The sequence below is a fragment of the Sinocyclocheilus anshuiensis genome, unplaced genomic scaffold (assembly GCF_001515605.1).
Source record: "Sinocyclocheilus anshuiensis isolate Anshui unplaced genomic scaffold, SAMN03320099.WGS_v1.1 scaffold1154, whole genome shotgun sequence".
Lineage (NCBI taxonomy): Eukaryota > Metazoa > Chordata > Actinopteri > Cypriniformes > Cyprinidae > Sinocyclocheilus > Sinocyclocheilus anshuiensis.
Window position 1 is genome coordinate 1,931,773 of NW_015542345.1, and position 20,233 is coordinate 1,952,005.

The window sequence follows — 20,233 nt, forward strand, 5'->3', positions numbered from 1 at the left end:
TGCGTGCTCTTTATATATATATATATATATATATATGAAGAGCTCCAATGCAAAAGCTTCTAAAAGCCATCTTGGTCAAAATATATATATATATTTATGTAAATATATATAAAATATATATATATATATATATATATATATATACCTGTATATAGTAAAAATATTTTTCTTTTCATTTATTAAATGTTTTGAAGGTGTTGACCCCCTTAGAGAACAGAGGTACATTTACATTTTTTTTTCTTTATCTTGATTTAATATAAACACAGTCAGTTACAGCATGTTTACAGTGAATATAACAAGAATGGACATGTATTAAAATATTTAGTCTTTACAACATGCTAAGTAAAAGCAGCCTAATAGAGCCACTGTAGTCTATTATGTTGCTAATATTATTCTAAATATGATATTGACAAGAAAAAGAGGAAACCACTAATGGTTCTTGGCTGTATAACTGTAATAAGCTCTTTAGAATCGAACATGAACACAAAGGTAGGCCTAGAGAAATAAAAGGAAATTGTACCGCTAATTTTAATTACAGGCCTGCCTCTCTGCATTGAATCAGCAGGCTATTAATCTATTATATCTAAAAATCATGAGGTAAAGGATATCGGATCATTTAATTGAGCAATACTTTAAGGCCAAATGCCTTTGTTTTAATTTCATTTTTAATTATACAATATTCAACCTTTTAACTAAAGGAATGTGTTTAGTAGCATACAGTATTAGTTTATGAATCAAGAGTAAATTTGACTGGTAAAATTAGCACCTATTAGAGTGTCACATTGAGTTCTGGCCAAGGCTGCATCCTTAAAAAAGTTTTGATCAAATTCAACATGACACCGTGTGCCCTCTTTTGCAATGAGAAATCTTATGGAAGCCGTTCACAACGGAATCTTTTTCACACACTCGTTGAGTACAGATGACGTTTTTGGTTTATCTTTCAAAGCTTCCCTCTTACACTCCATTTTAGAAGTTCCCTTTGAAGCCTCCCTTCAGCTGCCACAACGCATTACGATCCAGCTAGCACATCGATGTCAGTACCACATGACAAACAGAAAAAGGCTGGAAAACCAGATTTGACACATGGCGGAAAACTTGCATCAAAAGACAAGGAATAGATTTAATATTGAATGAAGGTTTTTGTTCCATAATTAACTGTGTCAAGTGCAGTTCAGTTGGTGGAGATAAAGTCACACTGCACACCTAAATGATTTGTAATGGGCCACCGTCTGTTCCGTCTGTGAGGTTTGTCAAGTAAGTAAATAAGTAATATCACACTGCGCTTGGTATTAAGAGAAGTATAAAATAAGCCTCATTGCTCAGTATGCGAGATTGATGAATATTTAATATTTATAATATTTTGTGATGAATATTGAAGGCTTCATCTCAGGATAAACTCTTTTTATTTATTTATTTATTTGTCGCTGTGCAGGAAAAGGGAGAAATGATTACTTCAAATATGTATGTTAATCCTTGGTAACCTGCCTGACACCTCGTCATCAGAAAATAAAGGCCAAATCCCTCCTCTGGATTACTGATAAGCCCGTCTCTGAACGATGCCTAGGTGGAACCAAAAACTGGAATGTTACACAGGAAGTTCATGGTGAAATTGCTTCTGTCTTTTCTCAAACATAACATTACAGGACTGTTTTAGAGTGTCAAGAGAGATGTTAAACACAAAAATATGCTTGTTCCTGTGTGTTAACATTACAATGTAGTTGAAACAAGATATATGTGTACAAATAAAGTAGAATAGGCACACTAGATAGAGAAACAAGAAGAGCTTTTTGTTTTCAAGTCAACATCAAATGTCGCTTGCAATGTATATTAATGACTTATTTAAAGGGATAAATCACCCCAGAATGAAAATTCTGTTATTAATTACTCACCCTAATGTTGATACAAACCCGTGAGACCTTCGTTCATCTTCAGAACACAAATTAAGATATTTTTGATGAAATCTGAGAGCTTTCTGACCCTGCATAAACAGTGATGTAAATTAACTACCACATTCAAGGGCCAGAAAGGTAGCAAGGACATCGATAAAATGGTCCGTTTGATATCAGTGGTTCAACCGTAATTTTATGAAGCCACAAAAATACTTTTTGTGCGCAAAGAAAACAAAAATAACTTTATTCAACAATTTCTTCTCTTCCGCGTCAGTCTCTGCCAGTCTCACGTGAACATTGCTATTGCTATTATATGCAGTATTATACACTATTCTCGCTAAAAGCAGTGCAGTATTTTCAGCTGAGACTGACATTTTTAAAGTTAATATTGTAATGCTTATGCTAGCTTTGCATGATTCACGTGATCTCTTCTTTAGCCATGTCACCACCAGATCCAGATGGTGAGAGTCCTGTCCAGAGGGGCAGGTGTAGAGCAAAGACACAGTCTCTTCTGCAACGCTCCGAACATATGCAGACACACAGGATCTGCTGTGGACCATAATGTCTTCTGGACCATCTGTCTGCTGGCGCTCGCTCCCACCCCTGCCTGTTCGCATCTGCAGGAGGATAAAATGATATATTCAAATGACAGATCAACTGAATAATTATTGTCCTGACAGCATGGACGCAATGCGTTTGTATGCTCTCCCAAGCCCCAAAATAAAACTAAAAATATAATAATAATATTTATTTTATTTTATTTTATTATTTTGAGAAATAATGTGATTGTAGAAAATCCCTTATTTCCAATTCCTTATCTCCTTCTTTGATGGAAAGTGTGCATACATATACAGTACAGTTAAAGGTCAAGTTTTGTATTTTCTGGAAATCTGGATTCATGTCCTCAGATAACCCATGCTTGCTCTCTCTGGCCCAAAGGATTACGGGTGATCTCTCCCAGAGCTCTCTCTGTGTCCTCTTTTTGTAGTCCATTGTCACCTTGTCCTTCAGTCAAATCTTTGTTTTCCTACTGCAGTGTGATGCTTACATAACATGTTTTTGCCTCCTCATTGATTAAAACTTATATAACATGTTTTTTTTTTTTTTTTTTTTTTTTTTTTAAGTGTGTAGGTGGATATGGGTGGGGGACTAGATGAGTGTGTTTGTTTTTTGGTGCGTATAGTTGAGTTTTCCTAGAGATGCAGTGTTCTAGTGGCACAAGCCCTGTGGCACTTAAGTTGACAGGAAATGAATAAAAGTCTCTGTAAGGAAGTCCCCAATTACTATTAACATGAGGCCAGGGAATGCTTCCTGCCTTCCCTGGTTTGTGGGAAATTGGACCTCATGCCTGATGTCCTTCTGGCAGAACAAGCCAGCCTCTTTTAGCCTTCCCCTTGGTCTTCATTGTCCTTAAGCAGTAGGTTAATGTATGCCCCAGACAGCACATCCCCAGCATTATAATCAGCGTGGATGTTCTCTCTATTAAATTTACACTTCTTATTTATTTTTCTGCTCCTTAGAAGACAAAAAGTCTCACATTACTTTTTCTGTGACCGCTTTTGTGTTGACAAAAAAGTATCTGGGCATTTAAGATGCACTTCATGTTGTATTTAAATTGTATAATTTCTACTTTTTTATGTGTCTTACATATTTCTCATTTGTTTAGCCAATTTGTGTGCTAAGGTTCAGTAGCAAATATGGCCTAGTGAAAAGAGTTCCAACAAAAGCTATAGAGAAGTTGTTTTATTGAGTAATGTGAAGATTGTGATGTCATCGGTGCAGAGACTGAAGCTGATGAACACAGGACTTTCCAGCAGGGCAACCATCCCAAAGAATACATCCAAATCTACTGAAGCTTTGTTCAGGGGTCTTTCGTAGAATGTTCTTGAGTGACATGTACAGTCTTCAGATTTAAATATTATTAAACATTGTCAGTGGGAGTAGAAAAAAAGCAGTGGAAACACGAAAACCAAAGACTATCAGTTATGTGGAAGCTTTTTCAAGTGAGGAATGGTTCCAGTAGAGAGGTGACAGAAGCATAAATAGTAATAGTTTACTGATGCCTTGGTTGAATTATCAGGCACATTTTTATATGAAAAAATTGTTATCTTTTTAAAACTGTAAACATTTTAAATATTTTGCTTTGAAATGTTGATATTATATATATATATATATATATATATACAGTGGGTACGGAAAGTATTCAGACCCCCTTCAATTACTATTAAAATAAAAGGCCAATATATATATATATATATATATATATATATATATACAGATTTCATTGCATTAGATGCACATCACATTAAGTGCACAAGCAAAATGCCCCCAATCACCTCTTCTGACTCTCCTGATATATTATAGTTTTTACTTTTATTATAAACAATAAAAAATGATTAGCATTAAAATTAAAGGCTAAACAGTCCAAAATAAACATCATAAAATTACAATTTATTACATTTTATACTCAATATCACACCAAGTGGCAAATCTAAACAAGCAAAAAATTATGGGAAAAAAAAAAAAAGCTTTTCTGAGACATTTTTGCCATTACTTTTCACCAACTTGTCCCAGAGTCATTTTAAGTGGCTGAAAGCTGTCTTCCTTTCAAATAAGTGCCACTTGGGTTGATATTTTGTCTTCTAATGCATTGACATTCATACATTTTTAAGCATGGCTTAAGTGTCTGAATACTTTTTTTGGCAACTATCTGGCCTTTGGCTCGACCTTGTGAAACCGGAACAGTTCAGATGTTCTCATCTGCCCTGATTTGGGCTCAACTGGAGCTAGAACATGTCTGGCAGCATGAGTTTAGATCCCAGAGTTCCAATCTGCCAGAGAATGCCTCATCCAATCACTGCTCTGTCCTCCCTGGTGGTCTTGGAATGGAAATGAGTGACAGCATGCCTAATGCCTAGGACACTCACATTGGGGCAGAGGAATATTTATCACCCCAATGGCCATCTTGTTTTTTTTTCCTTTTTCATGCATACACATTAGTTCCTCGTTACGGTTTTGGGTTTTACCTTAGGCAGATATCAAGTTATAAGGTGGCCCGTTTGACAAGTGTTAACAAGGTGGGCGCCCTGAATAGATATAAAAATATATGAAACGTGTACTTTTGACTGCTTATGCGCCTCATTACTGTAGTTTTATTTGTTATGACACACAAAATGCACTGAGCCTGTCACAAATATTCTTATGCAAGACATGCACATGACAGCTCTGCACCTTGAAGACGCGGTTTATAATGGCACCTATCAGCCACATGAGGTGGGATGGTTTTGTGTCTGTGTTTAACTGGATAACCCTTCCCATGGCATCTGTGAAAGCCCTGCAGAGAGGCAGATCCCTTTCAGTGTCATAGCCGGGAGGGAGGAGGCATCTGACATGTGCAGCGTGAAATTCATTCAGCACGCCTCTCACTGTACTCGGCACAGCGGGGACCTCGGCTCACCACGGGTTCCCAGGTGAGCAGGTAGAGCAGTTTAAGCTCACAGCTGCGTCCTGTGGAGACGTCGTGGAAATATCATAGGGACCTACTGGAGAAACACCGGAGGCTGTGATTTAGTTACAGTTATTACGGCGCAGCGTTGAATTAGATTTTTGTGTTGTTTAGAATGAAGAGCCCCTGGTGTTGAGGAAACAGCCACACTCCCAGTAGTACAGCGGCCCTGTTTCGTGTCCCTTTCAGAGCGCCCATTGTTCCCATTGTGGGAGCACAATATTAAACCAATTGCCATGCAGATGAGCTGTTCTATAAAACTCTGATCAGCACAATGCGCCGTTCACATCTTTTTTGTTTGCGTTTCAACAATGTGTCAGCTCATACTAAGAACTGCAATAAATCTTATTAAACTCGAGTTCCACCGCCATCCAGTCACCAATGTTTAACAGGAGCCTGCAGAGATGCTCTAGTAGAACATCACGCTTTAATGAGTCAGCCTCTCTAGATTTACATTTACATGAGAGTTAATTTAACATGTTAATTTACTGCAATTAATAATAAATGAACACCTCTTTTTCAGCAGTACATGGTGCATAATACCTAAAAACAACACAGATGGAAAACAAGATGCTTTGTTGAATGTTAACATATACAAAGAATTGCAGAAATATTTAACTTACTTTCTGAAAGTTTTGGGGCATATAATATTTTCATATTTAACCACTATAGAGACATCAGAGCCAGCGGCAAATTCCAGAAAATCTGGTTGAGGTAAGGCTTCTCTCGGCGGGTTCATGAGCATTGAACGGCCAGTGACGCCCTGTAGCTCACATCTCCACAAACATTGAAGTAAATTTTCAAAAAGACGTTATCTTTATTAAAAAAACACATATTTGAAGTCTAAGTACATTTTTGAAGGCCAGGGCCTCCATGTGGAACTGCAGCAGACGGCGTGCATTGTTTACACTCTGTAGGGATCCTCAGCCTCAGCAGCTCATACCCTTGTAGGTTGCACCCTTCTCCAACCCCTCTTGATCCTGTTTGCCTGCTTGGCTGCACCCTTCTGTAACGTGGCACTGATCAAAGTTGACTGATTAAAGCGCAGGCATGTCTGTCATAAAATTAATATGACTAGATATATGCTGTCTGAGGCTGGTTAGAGCGTGAATTTAGCGTGACACTATGATTTCTGTGATGTGGAAAATCAGCATTTCATTTGATAAATCTATCGTCGTCAAAGGTCTTAACGACAGCCTGTCAAAATTAAAGTTTGGTTTAGCTTGAAGAAATTGTGACAGAAATATATTACTTTTGTACAGCAGAATGAAAGATTTCTTCCATGTTTTTATTATATCAGTAAACCTGTAGAAATGTGTTTGTTAAAAATAAAATGAATTGTTAAATTTTCATTTAATATCATTTGAAAGATTAATTAAATTGTTAATGTTTATGCCTTTATTTGATTACCACCGTTTTTGATAATAATTTTGTATTAAATCATAAATCCAGAAAATTAAAACAGAAACACAGTTTTTCTAAAGATTTTATTTTTAATTATTAAAATTAAAACAGAAAAAAAGTAATCTAGAAAAATTAAAATGGAAAAAAAAAGTTAAAGAAAATAATAAAATCAAATGAATCACACAGTGACCTATGAGCATATATCCAAGGTATCCTACTGAGTTTATTGTGGGTACACAGACAGACTTAGAAGGAGGAGATTGTTCTCGCCCACCCAGATTCTCTTCCTCCTCTCCAGATGGTATACGGCCACTGCTGTACTTCCGTGTCTCTGCGGTAATGTGTGGAACAGATTCAATAAACTACCTCGAGCTGGATGTACGTTTCCCCCCATGTGGCCTTTTTGCTCAATAAAAGCACATTTATCTGGTTTCCTGTTGTCTGCCTGTCTCCTTCCACATTCTCATAGCAGAGGTAGTCGTCAAGACAACAGGGCGGACAGTCATGAATGATGGATGTCCTTTTGCATGGGAGTTCAGGTCCATTTTGATTACGAGGTGAATTCATTAGGCCCACATGTATGAGCATGCCATGGAGGCGAACCAGCTACATTTCTCTCATTTCCTGCCATATATGCATGGTTGTCTTCAACAGTGTTGAACAAACCAATTGAATTTATTCCATACATTTCCAAAAAATTATTAGTTTTGATTAATTTTAAGATGAATGGCCTAAAAGAAGTCTTTATACACTTGTAAAGAAAGCGAGAGAGAGACTAGTATGTGTGTATATTTTAAATCGTTAAAAGTATAGCTGTATTAGGAAAATGCATTTTTAATACTTTTAAATATTTGTTTCCTGAAATAAATCTACTATCAGCATTTTGTGGGGATTTTAATCAAAATATTCAAAATAATAATTTCAGAGCAGAGTAAAAAATTGTTAAATTGTTTAAATCATATACTGTTCTGAAATAAAGCACTACTTTATATATTTTAAAGCTATTTCTATTTATTAGTGTGGATACACCTACATCAAACATTTGGAAAACTTTTGGGAAGAAAAAGTGAAGTAATTTAAAAAGAAACATATACAGTATGTTTTCAATTTGGATAACTGTATATTTGTACATTGTCATGCATAATTTATTGTATGCAACTTATTTCAAATATATTTTGAAGTTAAGAATGAACAAAAAAAGACGACAGGAAACTGATCTGAAAGGGTCTTGATGTCCTATCAAACATCTACTATATGAGATGTGAATTCCCATCATGCTATTCATTTTTTTTCATTTATGCTATTCCATTGAACAATGGCACCTTTTGTTTCCCACCATGCTCTTGATGTTCTCATTACTGTCCTCTTCTCTTGTCATGATGACAAAGTGGGTGACAGTGTCTGTTTTTTCGAAAGGCCCATTTTGCGTTTCTATTTATCAGAGAGAATGTCAGAACCTTTACTCTGCCTCTCCCACTCATCATGTGCTTGCTGTTTTTAGCATACACTCGCTGCTTATCGAATATGTTCATACGTGCTTGAATAAACACAAACACCCTTTCATTTTATAATGCATGTAAACAGAGCAAACCCTTCACCTTGTGTCTCTCCACAATTATAGATTTTTATTTTTCTTCAGAGTCTCCATAAAGGGTAAAAATAAGTTTTAGGTAAAAAAAAAAAGCACTCATTCAGTATGTTCGATTTTCTCATTCGCTTTTTTCTTCTGTGCTTCACTAATGCAGTTCATTGTGATTTATGAAACAAGATACAGGTGATTTCACGTTATGGTTGTACATTAAAGGGCAGAATGCAGTTTTTCATAAATCTTTTGAATGGTTGCTGCATTACATTGAAAGAAATGCACTGCAGGTAGGGATATGCCGGTATCAAATTTTCATGTTGCGATTAATTGCTAATGCTTTTATCACGGTGTATGGTATTATCACGGTATTTAAATTTAGTTTTAAAAACGTGCTGTCATAATACAGTATAACAGGTTTAATAACTTTTTTCTTATAACAAAAATAACTGAACATTTAAATGCAATAAAGCAATACAGAAAAAATGTATAAAGCTACAAGTTGTACACAGTGATATATCGCATTACCAAATACCGGCACAAGTCTAACTGCAGGTAGACCCATCTCAGGCTGTTCATAACAATGCTTGAGTCAAGAGCTGAATCCACCAAAGGAATCTGTATTCAGCTACTGGGAACACTTTATGTTTTGCAAGACATGTCAGACAGAAACGATGTTGCGTTTCACCTTTTAAAGCATGTTTTAAGCATTATTGGAGTCAACTACAAAAGCGACTAGGATCAACCTGAGGGGAAAACACAACTATCAAACGCAGGTTTGCTTTTAGTGACTGACCTTTCAATGTCCCCACTTCCCTGTAAACCTGTAGCCAAATGTAGCGGGACCCTTGCATTCGTCGTTGGTCGTTGTGCTCAAAGTGCAATGCCAAAGCATTCCTTGGGTTGACAAAATGAGCATTTTGCTGATCTGTTTCTCAGACACACCTACATGTCTCTCTGTAGAAGTATTTTCATCATACATCATATCATAGTCATCATATTTCTGCCTAAAATAATATACTTATGGTCGATATATTTTTGGAAGGTTGCGTATTTATATTACTGATTTTTTTAAATAATTTTATGGTACATAAATATGTATAAACGTACACTGTATCTGCTTTACAAGAAATAAAGTTGCAACTCTAAGGTATAGAAGTGGAATCAGACCTCCAAATGTAACCGTAAAGAGATGGAAGAGCTCACAAATATTCTTAACCCACACACTTTCACATTTAAATGGACTCGTTCCAGGTGTATTAAAATATATCAAATCATGTTGGAATTGCTCTGGAATAGCTCACTGTTATTGTGCGTTTTCAGATATGCATTATGTAAACATTATGCTATACGCTTGAATTGTTTATCCCCTGTATTCATTGTCCCCATAATCCTTTCTAACGAGAATTTGAGCAATTATGAATCATTGTGTGTTGTAGTGGCTGCAGGCATTCAGTGTGAATCTCTAGAGGAATAGAGGTTATTGTGGCCTACCTACACTCATTTGTGAGGGCAGTGTGAATTGTTTGTTCAAATCAAACCAATTTAACATTGTCCTCGTGGCACTGTTGTTCCCCGCACAGAGGAAAACCAATCGCAAATCCACCTAGGACTGATTTACAGTGCCGGGGGAGCAGATTAAGAGGCCGTAGATAGCATCTCAAGTGTTCGCCGAAAGAAAGACACCTGTCCTGCCAACAATTCCCCCGCTTCAAAAGCAGCCATTAACACTTCCATTAAAATCTGCCACTCCTCTTTCTCCCTCTTCTTTCTGTGCTCTGAAGAGAAATCACAGTCATTCAAATGCTAAGCGACTTTCTCTCCCCTGTGGATATTAGCGCAAAAAGAGCCGCTCTCCATCATTTGCCAAGAACGTCAGGGAGGGGAAAAAGACGCGAAATGAGCCAATGGTGCCGCAAATATCCCTCACCTCTGCAATATCTCTTCACATTTCATTACCTTTCCTGTGCCGCAGACCAACAAAATACAGCAAAAACGTCAGTCATCATTAGATCGCTGCCTTATAGTGCACTAAATTCCTAATGCCACGTATGTAAGTGTCTCGCTGATTTCACCATGCTCGGCAGGTTTCCGAGAGCTCATTTAAATTAATCTCTTCACGAGCTCTTAAATAATATACCAATAATATCTCTAACCAGCTCAATGGATTCATTTTAAAGTGTGAGCACTAACTTTGCCTGTGGGCATCGAGCTCTTGTACTGTCTCATCTCATTATTTATGTATAGGGGTCTATGGAGTATCCACTTAATTATAAGACACATCTTTTTTATTAATGTTTTATTCTTATTTCTCAACAGGTTACAGATGGAGGCACTATTAAGCAGAAGATTTTTACGTACGATGCTATGTTCAATACCAATTACTCCCATATGGAGGATTACCGGAGACGGGAAGACCTGGTATATCAATCGACGGTCCGGTAAGAGCCGTTAGTTGTTATATGATGTCACAAAATAGAATATTCATGTAATATGTGACACTGGACCACAAAACCAGTCATAAGGGTAATTTTTTTTCAAATTGAGATTTATACATATCAATAAATAAGCTTTCATTGATGTATGGTTGGTTAGGATAGGACAATATTTGGCCGAGACACGACTATTTGAAACTAATCTAAATATTGAGAAAATTGCCTTTAAAGTTATCTAAATGAAGTCCTTAGCAATGCATATTACTAATCAAAAATTAAGTTTTGATATATTTACGGTAGGAAATTTACAAAATATCTTCATGGAACGTGATCTTTGCTTAATATCGTAATGATTTTTGGCATAAAAGAAAATGATAATTGAAATTGAAAATTGGCCCGCCGTGCAACTTAAAGCCGCAGTCACACTAGACTTTTCGTTCCATTGACATTCATAAGCATGCGAATGCGTCAGACCGGAAACGCAAGCCCGTGCGAAGATATTTCGCTGTGTAGCAAAGTTCAAGTTTGGTGAACTCTGACCTGCGAATTCACATCACGTGAATGCGTGAGACCAATAGAAGATCAATACGTCACAAAGTGACCTCTCGGTACAGAAATAGAGGAATTTTAGCAATGTCGCATGACTTGCATCATCCTGTTTTATACAACACAACTTTACAAATTACAAAAATCACATAAAAAGAAAAGCGGCTTGGTTTGCGGTGGCAAGGGAAACAGGAGCGGATGGTACATTTCAACAGTGAAACGTAATTTTATGTGATTTTTTTATTACGTGAGATTTGTATGTGTGTGTGTGTGTACTTGATTAACTATACTTGTGACTGATTGTAATAACTTAAATAGAAAAGAATTATGACTAGTGAGGATATTTTGGCACGTGATGTCATATCCTGCTCCCGCCCCTTTTCGCAGCACCGCCCGAACAAATTTCGCATGCTCAAAGTCTAGTGTGACCGCGGCTTTACGACTGGTTTTGTGGTCCAGGGTCACATATGATCTCTAGAAATGCCAAATGTTGTTCATAGCACATTGGACTGTAATAATAATGTGGACAGTAAGACTTGCAACTTGCCTGGCTTGCAACATTTCTGACTGTGTTCATTTCCTATTGCTTATCTACATTACTATATAGAGAAATGCCTTGGGTTCCTTCTGCATTAACTTTCTTATGTGTGCATCAGAAGGGCATCTTTGTCGATCCTTCACTGTTTTTTCAGTCTTGCGTCATTAGCGTTGCATTTCTAAAACGTTAAAATTAAATCAATGTTTGACACCCAGTTCAGCACATCAGTATAATTTATAACAGTCGACCAATCAGACCAATGTGTGGCGGGATTAGAATATCAGGTTTATTGAGTTGTTCATTAGCATATATGCTAATGAACCTTCTGTTTAATTCTGTTGTGCTCTTAAATCTAGTGGTTCTGTGTCCTGTGTATATTGGCCCCTCAAAGGCCTAAAAAAGTTAGACTCTTTAAGTAAAATATGACCTGATTAAGAAACTTTGCCTCAGTATCCAGTACTTTTTGGTATTTTCACCCACTGAGCCCCAAGCCAAGCTTTTCTTTTGGACCCTCAGTTGCAGTGCTCCCCATTCAGTAAGCTTCATCTTTAGCCTTCCCTTTCTGAACATCTGCTGTAGTGTTTCACAGGCCCGCTGTGGAACAGACGTGTTTCCCAAGTCATCCTTGATACCTGAGGCTCAACTTCAGGTGGAAAAGCAAAAGCAAGCCCCAGAAATACTTTCTCATATCTGCTCTGCTCCTCACCAAAACATACAAGTGTCTTGTCAAACCAAAAGCTGGTACAAACTATTAGATGAAGGATAGCTGCATTTTCTACATCGCAGATATGTGCTCATGTGCATCAAGTCAAGCAGAGTTTTTCAGGCAACAGGCTACAATACCTCCTTGCTTTGCTTGGAAAGTGGGACAGTGTATGATGTGTACACACGCACGGAAACAAACACTCCTACCCAGCAGGAAGTAAATTGACTGTCACACTATAAGCAGCAGTAGGGATCACCTGTATTGACCTCGCAGTCTCACATAATGCTCGGGAAGGAAGATGGCAACTGCAGAGACCATCAAACTCCATGTGCAGTCGCCTAAGTATAAATGCGCACACGCATAGTGAAATACACTGAAATAAAAAATAATTTCCATAAACAGTGATTTGTTTTCAAGTACAAATATCTACTAAAATATTTATAGTTCAGATGCACTTACAGTATGCAACTAACCTAACTCTACATGTAAAGTTTTCACAGTGAAAATCCAAGTAAACTCAGTTGCCCTGCTAAGCAGACATACAGATAGATAGAAAAACAATAAGATAGATGGATAGACATACAAATGGATATAGAAATGGAAGGATGGACATATAGATAGATAGATAGATAGATAGATAGATAGATAGATAGATAGATAGATAGATAGATAGATATAGATAGATAGATAGATAGATAGATAGATAGATAGATAGGTACTGACAAAAACACAAACGTGCACACTTCACATATCCTTTCCCCTGTAGCCTCTGACACGGCATTCTGCGGGAGATCCAGAGTGCCCAGACAGGATATTTCACAGGTATTATCTCTCATTTTCATTCCAGAGTGGCAAGAAGCCACACCAGTAGGCCTTGCCACTCAAATTCAGTTCTCAGCATTTCGTCTGTAAATAAATGCACCAGTAAGGGTCTTTCTAGATAGATAGATAGATAGATAGATAGATAGATAGATAGGTACTGACAAAAACACAAACGTGCACACTTCACATATCCTTTCCCCTGTAGCCTCTGACACGGCATTCTGCGGGAGATCCAGAGTGCCCAGACAGGATATTTCACAGGTATTATCTCTCATTTTCATTCCAGAGTGGCAAGAAGCCACACCAGTAGGCCTTGCCACTCAAATTCAGTTCTCAGCATTTCGTCTGTAAATAAATGCACCAGTAAGGGTCTTTCTAGAAATCGAAAACAGAGAGATAGACATGTCTGCCTCTAGCTTTGGGCCACAGAAGTTTGCTTGTTTTCACATTACCGCTTCGTCTGCTTGCATGCTGCTCAGAAGTACGCATCTCGTCTCTTGGAGTATTGAGGAATAATAAAAAAGCTTTTGTTTTTTCCATTTTGAACAGCACAGGATTTGCCAGTCCCATCACAGTCTTACATGACAGTTTGAATTCCCTGAAAACTCAACACCACACAAGGTGTCAAATGAGACATTATTACAGCGCAGATTGAAATTCTGTGTCTTTTCTAAACTTTCCCCTCACAACCCCCCTTAAGGAGGCTACGTTGTTGAAGGTGTTTGAAAAATTAATTCTGTTCCATTTTAATATTTAATATAAGTCATAATGTTAGGTTTTTTCTTGTTCTTCACTAGCTTCTCCTTGTCACAGAGCTGCCAGTGTATTATGATGGAAAGTTTGAGCTGGCAATCAAATCTCAAACCGGTCCGCAGGACCCTCCCCTTGCACTCCGACCTGGCCCTCTTCTCTCATTACCATGGACACCTCAGTTCTCTACCTGTTCCTATGAGACCCAACTGCTCTTGGCAAAACATTCAGCTTTATACTCTGAAACAAAAGCACTTACGCCCACTGGGCCCTCCAGGGCCCTTCAGGAGAAGCCCGTTCTTCAATAAAAGCCCCTGATTATCACGCACATCTATCAGATTTTTTTCATGCCTCTTCACCAAAACGCAACAACAGTGTTAAAAGAGAGAGATGAAATATGCTGTGTGCCACTGAAGCATGTGATGTCTCTTTTTAGTCTGGAAGTGAGGACACTGTGTAGTGGAGCAGCACTGACTGTTATATATCTTGTCGAGAAGGTGAGCAAGATGGCTTGTGTTCATGCCAATTGCACTGATTTATGAGCGTTTCATTTTCAAATGTGGGATTTGAGGTAGGGTTCATTTTGCCAGCCATTTTAATTTAGTCTTAGTCTTTTAAATTAGTCTTAGTCCTGTGTCAAATGTACTTTTTAGTTATTATCATATTTAATCAACCATGTCCTGTTTTTGTTTAGTCAATTTTTAGTCGACGAAATGTTTGAGCATTTTAGTCTAGTTTTAGTCATTGAAAACTTATTTACGTCATTCTGTTTAATGGTTAAACTGATAAAAATATTTGCTCAAAATTATAATCGCAATGATTGTTGTCATTTGAGAAGTTTATTTTTACATTTTAGGTATTGCACTTTCACCAATAAGCAGAATCCAACAGAATATGAACTCATACAGATGGTTATTATAGACTATTTAATATATAAATTAATATCAAAGACTTGCAGATAAGCACTCTCTCTGTTTACATTAATAAAAACTTTTTACAATACTATTCCTAATAGTATTTCCAGTAATTCCAAATTGCAATAATGTTTCTCTATTAAAACAACATTTATTCAGCAACCACAATCGCAAACAAAATAGTCGAGATCTCATGACAGAACACAGACTGGCTGAATGACACTTTCATTTAAGCTGAACATCTCACATGGAGATTGCTAAACTCCAGCTTACTTGTTTGTCGGGGTTTTCAGATCATCGTTGGTACTTCCGCAATGAAGAGTGAGCGTGTGCGCATGATTGCCAGACTGGAAAAATTAAGCAAAACACCGGGCAGAAAATGTATCCTTTTAACAGAGAAGCTCTGATTTGTTGATTTGAACTAACCGTGAGGCTATAGGCGCCGACATAAATTTGAACTCTTAATATCTGACAACCGCACACATGAAAGCTTGTGTAGTAGAGGCACGAATGATGATTTTGAGATCCATCTTTTCACATTGAGGACAACCGAGGGGCTCATATGCAACAGTGACAGAAGGTTCAAACGATGCATTAAGAGCTGGAGTGAAGATGTCTACATTTTTCTTATTTTGCCTAAATATATTTTTTCATTTAGTACTGCCCTTCCGAGGCTACAGAAGATAGTAACATGTTTCCCAGAAGACAAAATAAGTTACATTTACCCTGATCTCACCCCCCAGCTCTTAATGCATGGTTTTTCCTTCTTGAGCATAAGTGAGCATTTGAACCTTCTGTAATAGTTGCATATCAGTCCCTCAGTTGTCCTCAGTGTGAAAAGATGGATCTCAAAATCATACAGTCATTGTTGGAAAGTTCAAATACACAAAAATGCTGGAAAACCAAAGAATTTGTGGGACCTGAAGGATTTTTCTGAAGAACAGCAGGCAGTTTAACTGTTCAGTGCAAATACGGGACTCATGAACAACTATCACTAAACAAAAAAACACAGCTGTGGATCATTCAGGTAACACAGTATTAAAAATCAAATGAATGGGGTCATTTTTATAAATTCAACTATTATTTTCTCTTGTGGACTATATGTAAACATTTTATGTGAAATCTCTTATTCAGGTCAGTACTAAATAAACAATAACATGCATTTTGTATGATCCCTCTTATTTTGATAAAATATAATATAGTGATTAACATTTTGCTGATTCTGAAAGGGGTATGTAACCTTTTGACCGCAACTGTACATTTATTTGCCAATTTTGTCATTTTCTAAATTAAAATGTATATTTTCTAAAATGATATTTGTAAACAACATCCAGGCCATTTGATTATCATCAGCCTTGCCAGTGAGTATATTTGCATCCATGCCCTTACAATCCTGTTTTGTGCAACATTTTGATTTTTGTCTTTGAATTTTTAAGAATTTATTTTTTTTATTTTATGTACCATTTTTAAGTTAAATTGTATGTTTTCTATTTTATTTTATTCATCTCGCAAAGTTTTGTTTTTGCTTTGTTCATCTTGTAGGCTCTTTGAAAGTTTGCAGAGGCATCCTAGTGGCATTTAAACATTTCATTTGACAAGTTTTGGTTCCCTTTCGATACTTCACTCGTACTGCGTCTTGCTTAAGACGCATATGGGAAAAAGCCTTTTTTCTCCTGAACTGAAGCCTATTTCATTCACGCAGTGAAACTGCACGGCCATTGGTTCGTGCAGAGCTTTAAAAACGAACCAATGGCACGGCAGCGGAGCTGCACGAGCCTATGGCGACGAAGCCCGCCAAAGCCCGCCAGAATGGGCGGGGCATCTGGCTATATAAGCGGGCGCTCGCCACAGGATTCTCAGATTTTTTCTCCTTCAGCGGATACGGGAACGAGTACTGCGTTGTTGGCCGTGCTATGTAGCTGCACGACTCAGTCGTCGCATCAGTCGAAGTAAACCTGAGAATCCTGTGGCGAGCGCCCGCTTATATAGCCAGATGCCCCGCCCATTCTGGCGGGCTTTGGTGGGCTTCGTCGCCATTGGTTCGTTTTTTAAGCTCTGCACGAACCAATGGCCGTGCAGTTTCACTGCGTGAATGAAATAGGCTTCAGTTCAGGAGAAAAAAGGCTTTTTCCCATATGCGTCTTAAGCAAGATGCAGTACTCGTTCCTGTATCTCAGGGAACCGAGGTTACGTTAGTAACCGAGTACGTTTGTTTGGCTAAAGGTTTTTTTTTTTGTTTGTTTTTTTTGTTTTTTTTTGGCATGCCCTTTGAAAATATCAGAGGCCCCTATATGGTGTTTCAATTGATATTGTATGTTTTTTTTTTGTTTGTTTTTTTGTTCATGTTGGTAGACCCTTTAAAATGTTGCAGAAGCACCCTAATGGCATGTAAATTGTAAGCAAGTAAGTAAGTAAGTAAGTAAATAAATAAATGTTTTGTTTTACCCATTTGAAAGTTTGCAAAGAGCCCTAGTGGCTTTATAATTCAGTTAAAATTGTGTAAGTGTGATTTCAGCAACCATGAACACCGAGATTGACGTCAGCTATTGAAAAGTTGGTCAACCATTACTGTGGTCACAACGAGCTTCATTCATGAAACACAAATAATTAATTTCTTTGTAAATCGTTCACAAATCTATTCATGCATAAATTGCCACGTTGAATGGAATTGGTTTGTGAACCGTTTTTTAACTGATGTTCAAGGCCCTATAAGTGAATGTTCGAGTGAAAGATCACATGACTTATGTGTTTGATGACTCATGAAAACATGAGCTATTGTGAATATTCCAACATCATAAATTCAGCCTCGGACATATTCTAACATCATACGCCCACAACGCCAATAAGAACAGGCCTCAGCTGAGAAATTCATGGCACATTTCTGTAATTACAGAATGTTATATTCCTGACAGCGAGCGCTCTGTCCCTCTCAGCACACACACACACACACACACACACACACACACACTTACACACACTGCAGACACACACACACACACACTTACCCACACTGCAGAGTGGCAGGACCTGGCTAGGCAAATCCCTTCTTGCCTCGGTGTGATTTAGTGCTAATCGGCTTTTTATTACTCTCTGATTAACAATCCATCTACATTTTTAGAGCACAGTGAGAGAGAGAGAGAGAGAGAGAGAGAGAGAATACAAAGAGGGTGAGAGTGAGAAAAAATGTGAAGAAGCTGGAGTTTCAGTCCCATTGCGGTTATTTTGAAGAACTGAATACCAGAGCATGCCAGACTATTGTGCAACATCGCCGGCATTTCAGCAATCCAAAGAGGAAGTATGCAACAGAGGGGAGAGAATGAGCGAATAAGAGACAGCAAGTGTCGAAAGGCAGAAAGAAGGAGAGGTGGAGAGGTAAGAGAGGCAGGAATCGAGAAATGTGCTGGCCGGGATTCAGAGACCCGGGCAGTAAAGCTCATCCAGAGAGAGGACACTTGCAGGGTGGAACGTGAGACCAATGCCAATGTACAAAGCTGGAGCCAAACCTCTCATCCAATCATCACGGTCCGTGCATGTCAAGCAGCCCTGGAAGTAAGGGGAGAAAAAAGAAAAAAAAAAAACTTTAAAAACTGCCAATAGACGGGGGTTAAAATTATAGACATCTGTGAAGAGAAATGGCAGAGTGGTTTTGTTTACAGCCGCTGCTTTGTTGCCATCGCCATGATGGTGAACAAACTGCAATTAACTCTGCCTGTGTTTCTACTCATCAAGCCTAAGTGAGCCATCTGAGGTGCGGGGGGGAAAGAAAGCCGCGGTGAGGAGGGGTGGAGGCGTACATGAAACGAATGCGTATGCACTTGTGCTGAGAACTCACCCGCTGCCCTCATTCAATATAAATGAGCTTGGTTTCACTCAATTTCTGCTTGTTTTAAAGGGGCTGAGCAGCAGGACATTGTCGACCGGTGTCGAGCTTATGCAGATGCTGTTGAGATTGTTAAAGGATCACTTGACTGAAGCGAAGAGAAAAAGGCTGGGAATTGTTTTTGTTGTTGTTATCATTATTTTTCATGAGACTTGAGAAATTATGCTGTCCAGAATTTGGAACAAGGACTCAAAAGATTTGCAAACAAAAAAGGCCAAAAGTTTTTTTAAATAAATCACACTACTTTGATCAAAAATGTATCACAGTTTCCACACAAATAATAGCAAATATTTCTTGAGCAGCAAAACAGTATAATAAAATGGTTTCTGAAGGATCATGTGACACTGAAGACTAGAGTAATGATGCTGAAAATTCAGCTTTGACATCACAATAATAAATGACATTTTAAAATATATTTAATATATATTAATATATTATATAAGAATATAATTATAATAATATTTCACAATATTACTGTTTTTAATGTATTTTTGATCAAAGAAATGCAGCATTGGTGAGCCTAAGAGACTTTTTTCACAAACAGAAAAAAATCTTACAGACTCCAAACTTTTGAACTGTAGAATTTATCTGCAAATAAAATAATAAATGAAATATCCAAAAACATTACTTAATTTGAAAAAAAAAGAAGAACTATTTGACAAGTTATACTATCTTATGCAATTTTGCTTTTGAATTAAGTGTACTTGTTGGATGTTTTTCATGAAAGGCAAGATAAAATACTTTTTTTTTTTTTTGGTAGCATAGAGCTCAAAATTGGGCATCATTATAGTTTCCAAGATGAAACTTGGCTCACATTTTCTAATCTATTTTTATGGTTTGCAGCAATAGCCACTTTTACTCAGCCAGTACAGTTAGTAATACAGCCTCCTATTTGTTTTATTGGTTGACCTGAGAGAGAAGATGCAAAGAAAAAGAGAGGAACAGAATGAAATAGGAAAAAGCTACAAAAATGTATCACAAAGTCGAGCATTTGAGTATTCCTATATCAGCCATTGTCAGCAGTCTACCCCCCTCTGTGGGGCTCCAGGGACAGCAGAAATGGATGGATGGAGTGAGGCATTATGGGAATGTGTTGAGCCAGCAGACAGACAACTGTTTTCTTAGGCAGTAGTCTCTCTTTTCTTTCGCCTGGCACATTACTATGACAGCACACCCAGTTGCTTCAGCTTCACTGCAGTCTCTTCTTCTACAGGAGGCCAGGAAGGACAATTGTCCTTGATCTGCTGCCTGCAGCTGAAAAT

At 37.7% G+C, this 20,233-nt stretch overlaps 1 protein-coding gene across 2 annotated transcripts in view; it reads left to right on the forward strand.

Moving 5' to 3' along the window:
- The window catches only part of igsf21a (immunoglobin superfamily, member 21a), a 202,801-nt gene that overhangs the window by 122,497 nt on the left and 60,071 nt on the right, over nucleotides 1-20,233 (forward strand). For both annotated transcript variants that reach the window (XM_016489867.1, XM_016489868.1), the window contains exon 3: nucleotides 10,700-10,821. In XM_016489867.1, coding sequence (XP_016345353.1) covers nucleotides 10,700-10,821 — 122 coding nt within the window. The remainder of the gene's footprint in view (nucleotides 1-10,699; nucleotides 10,822-20,233) is intronic.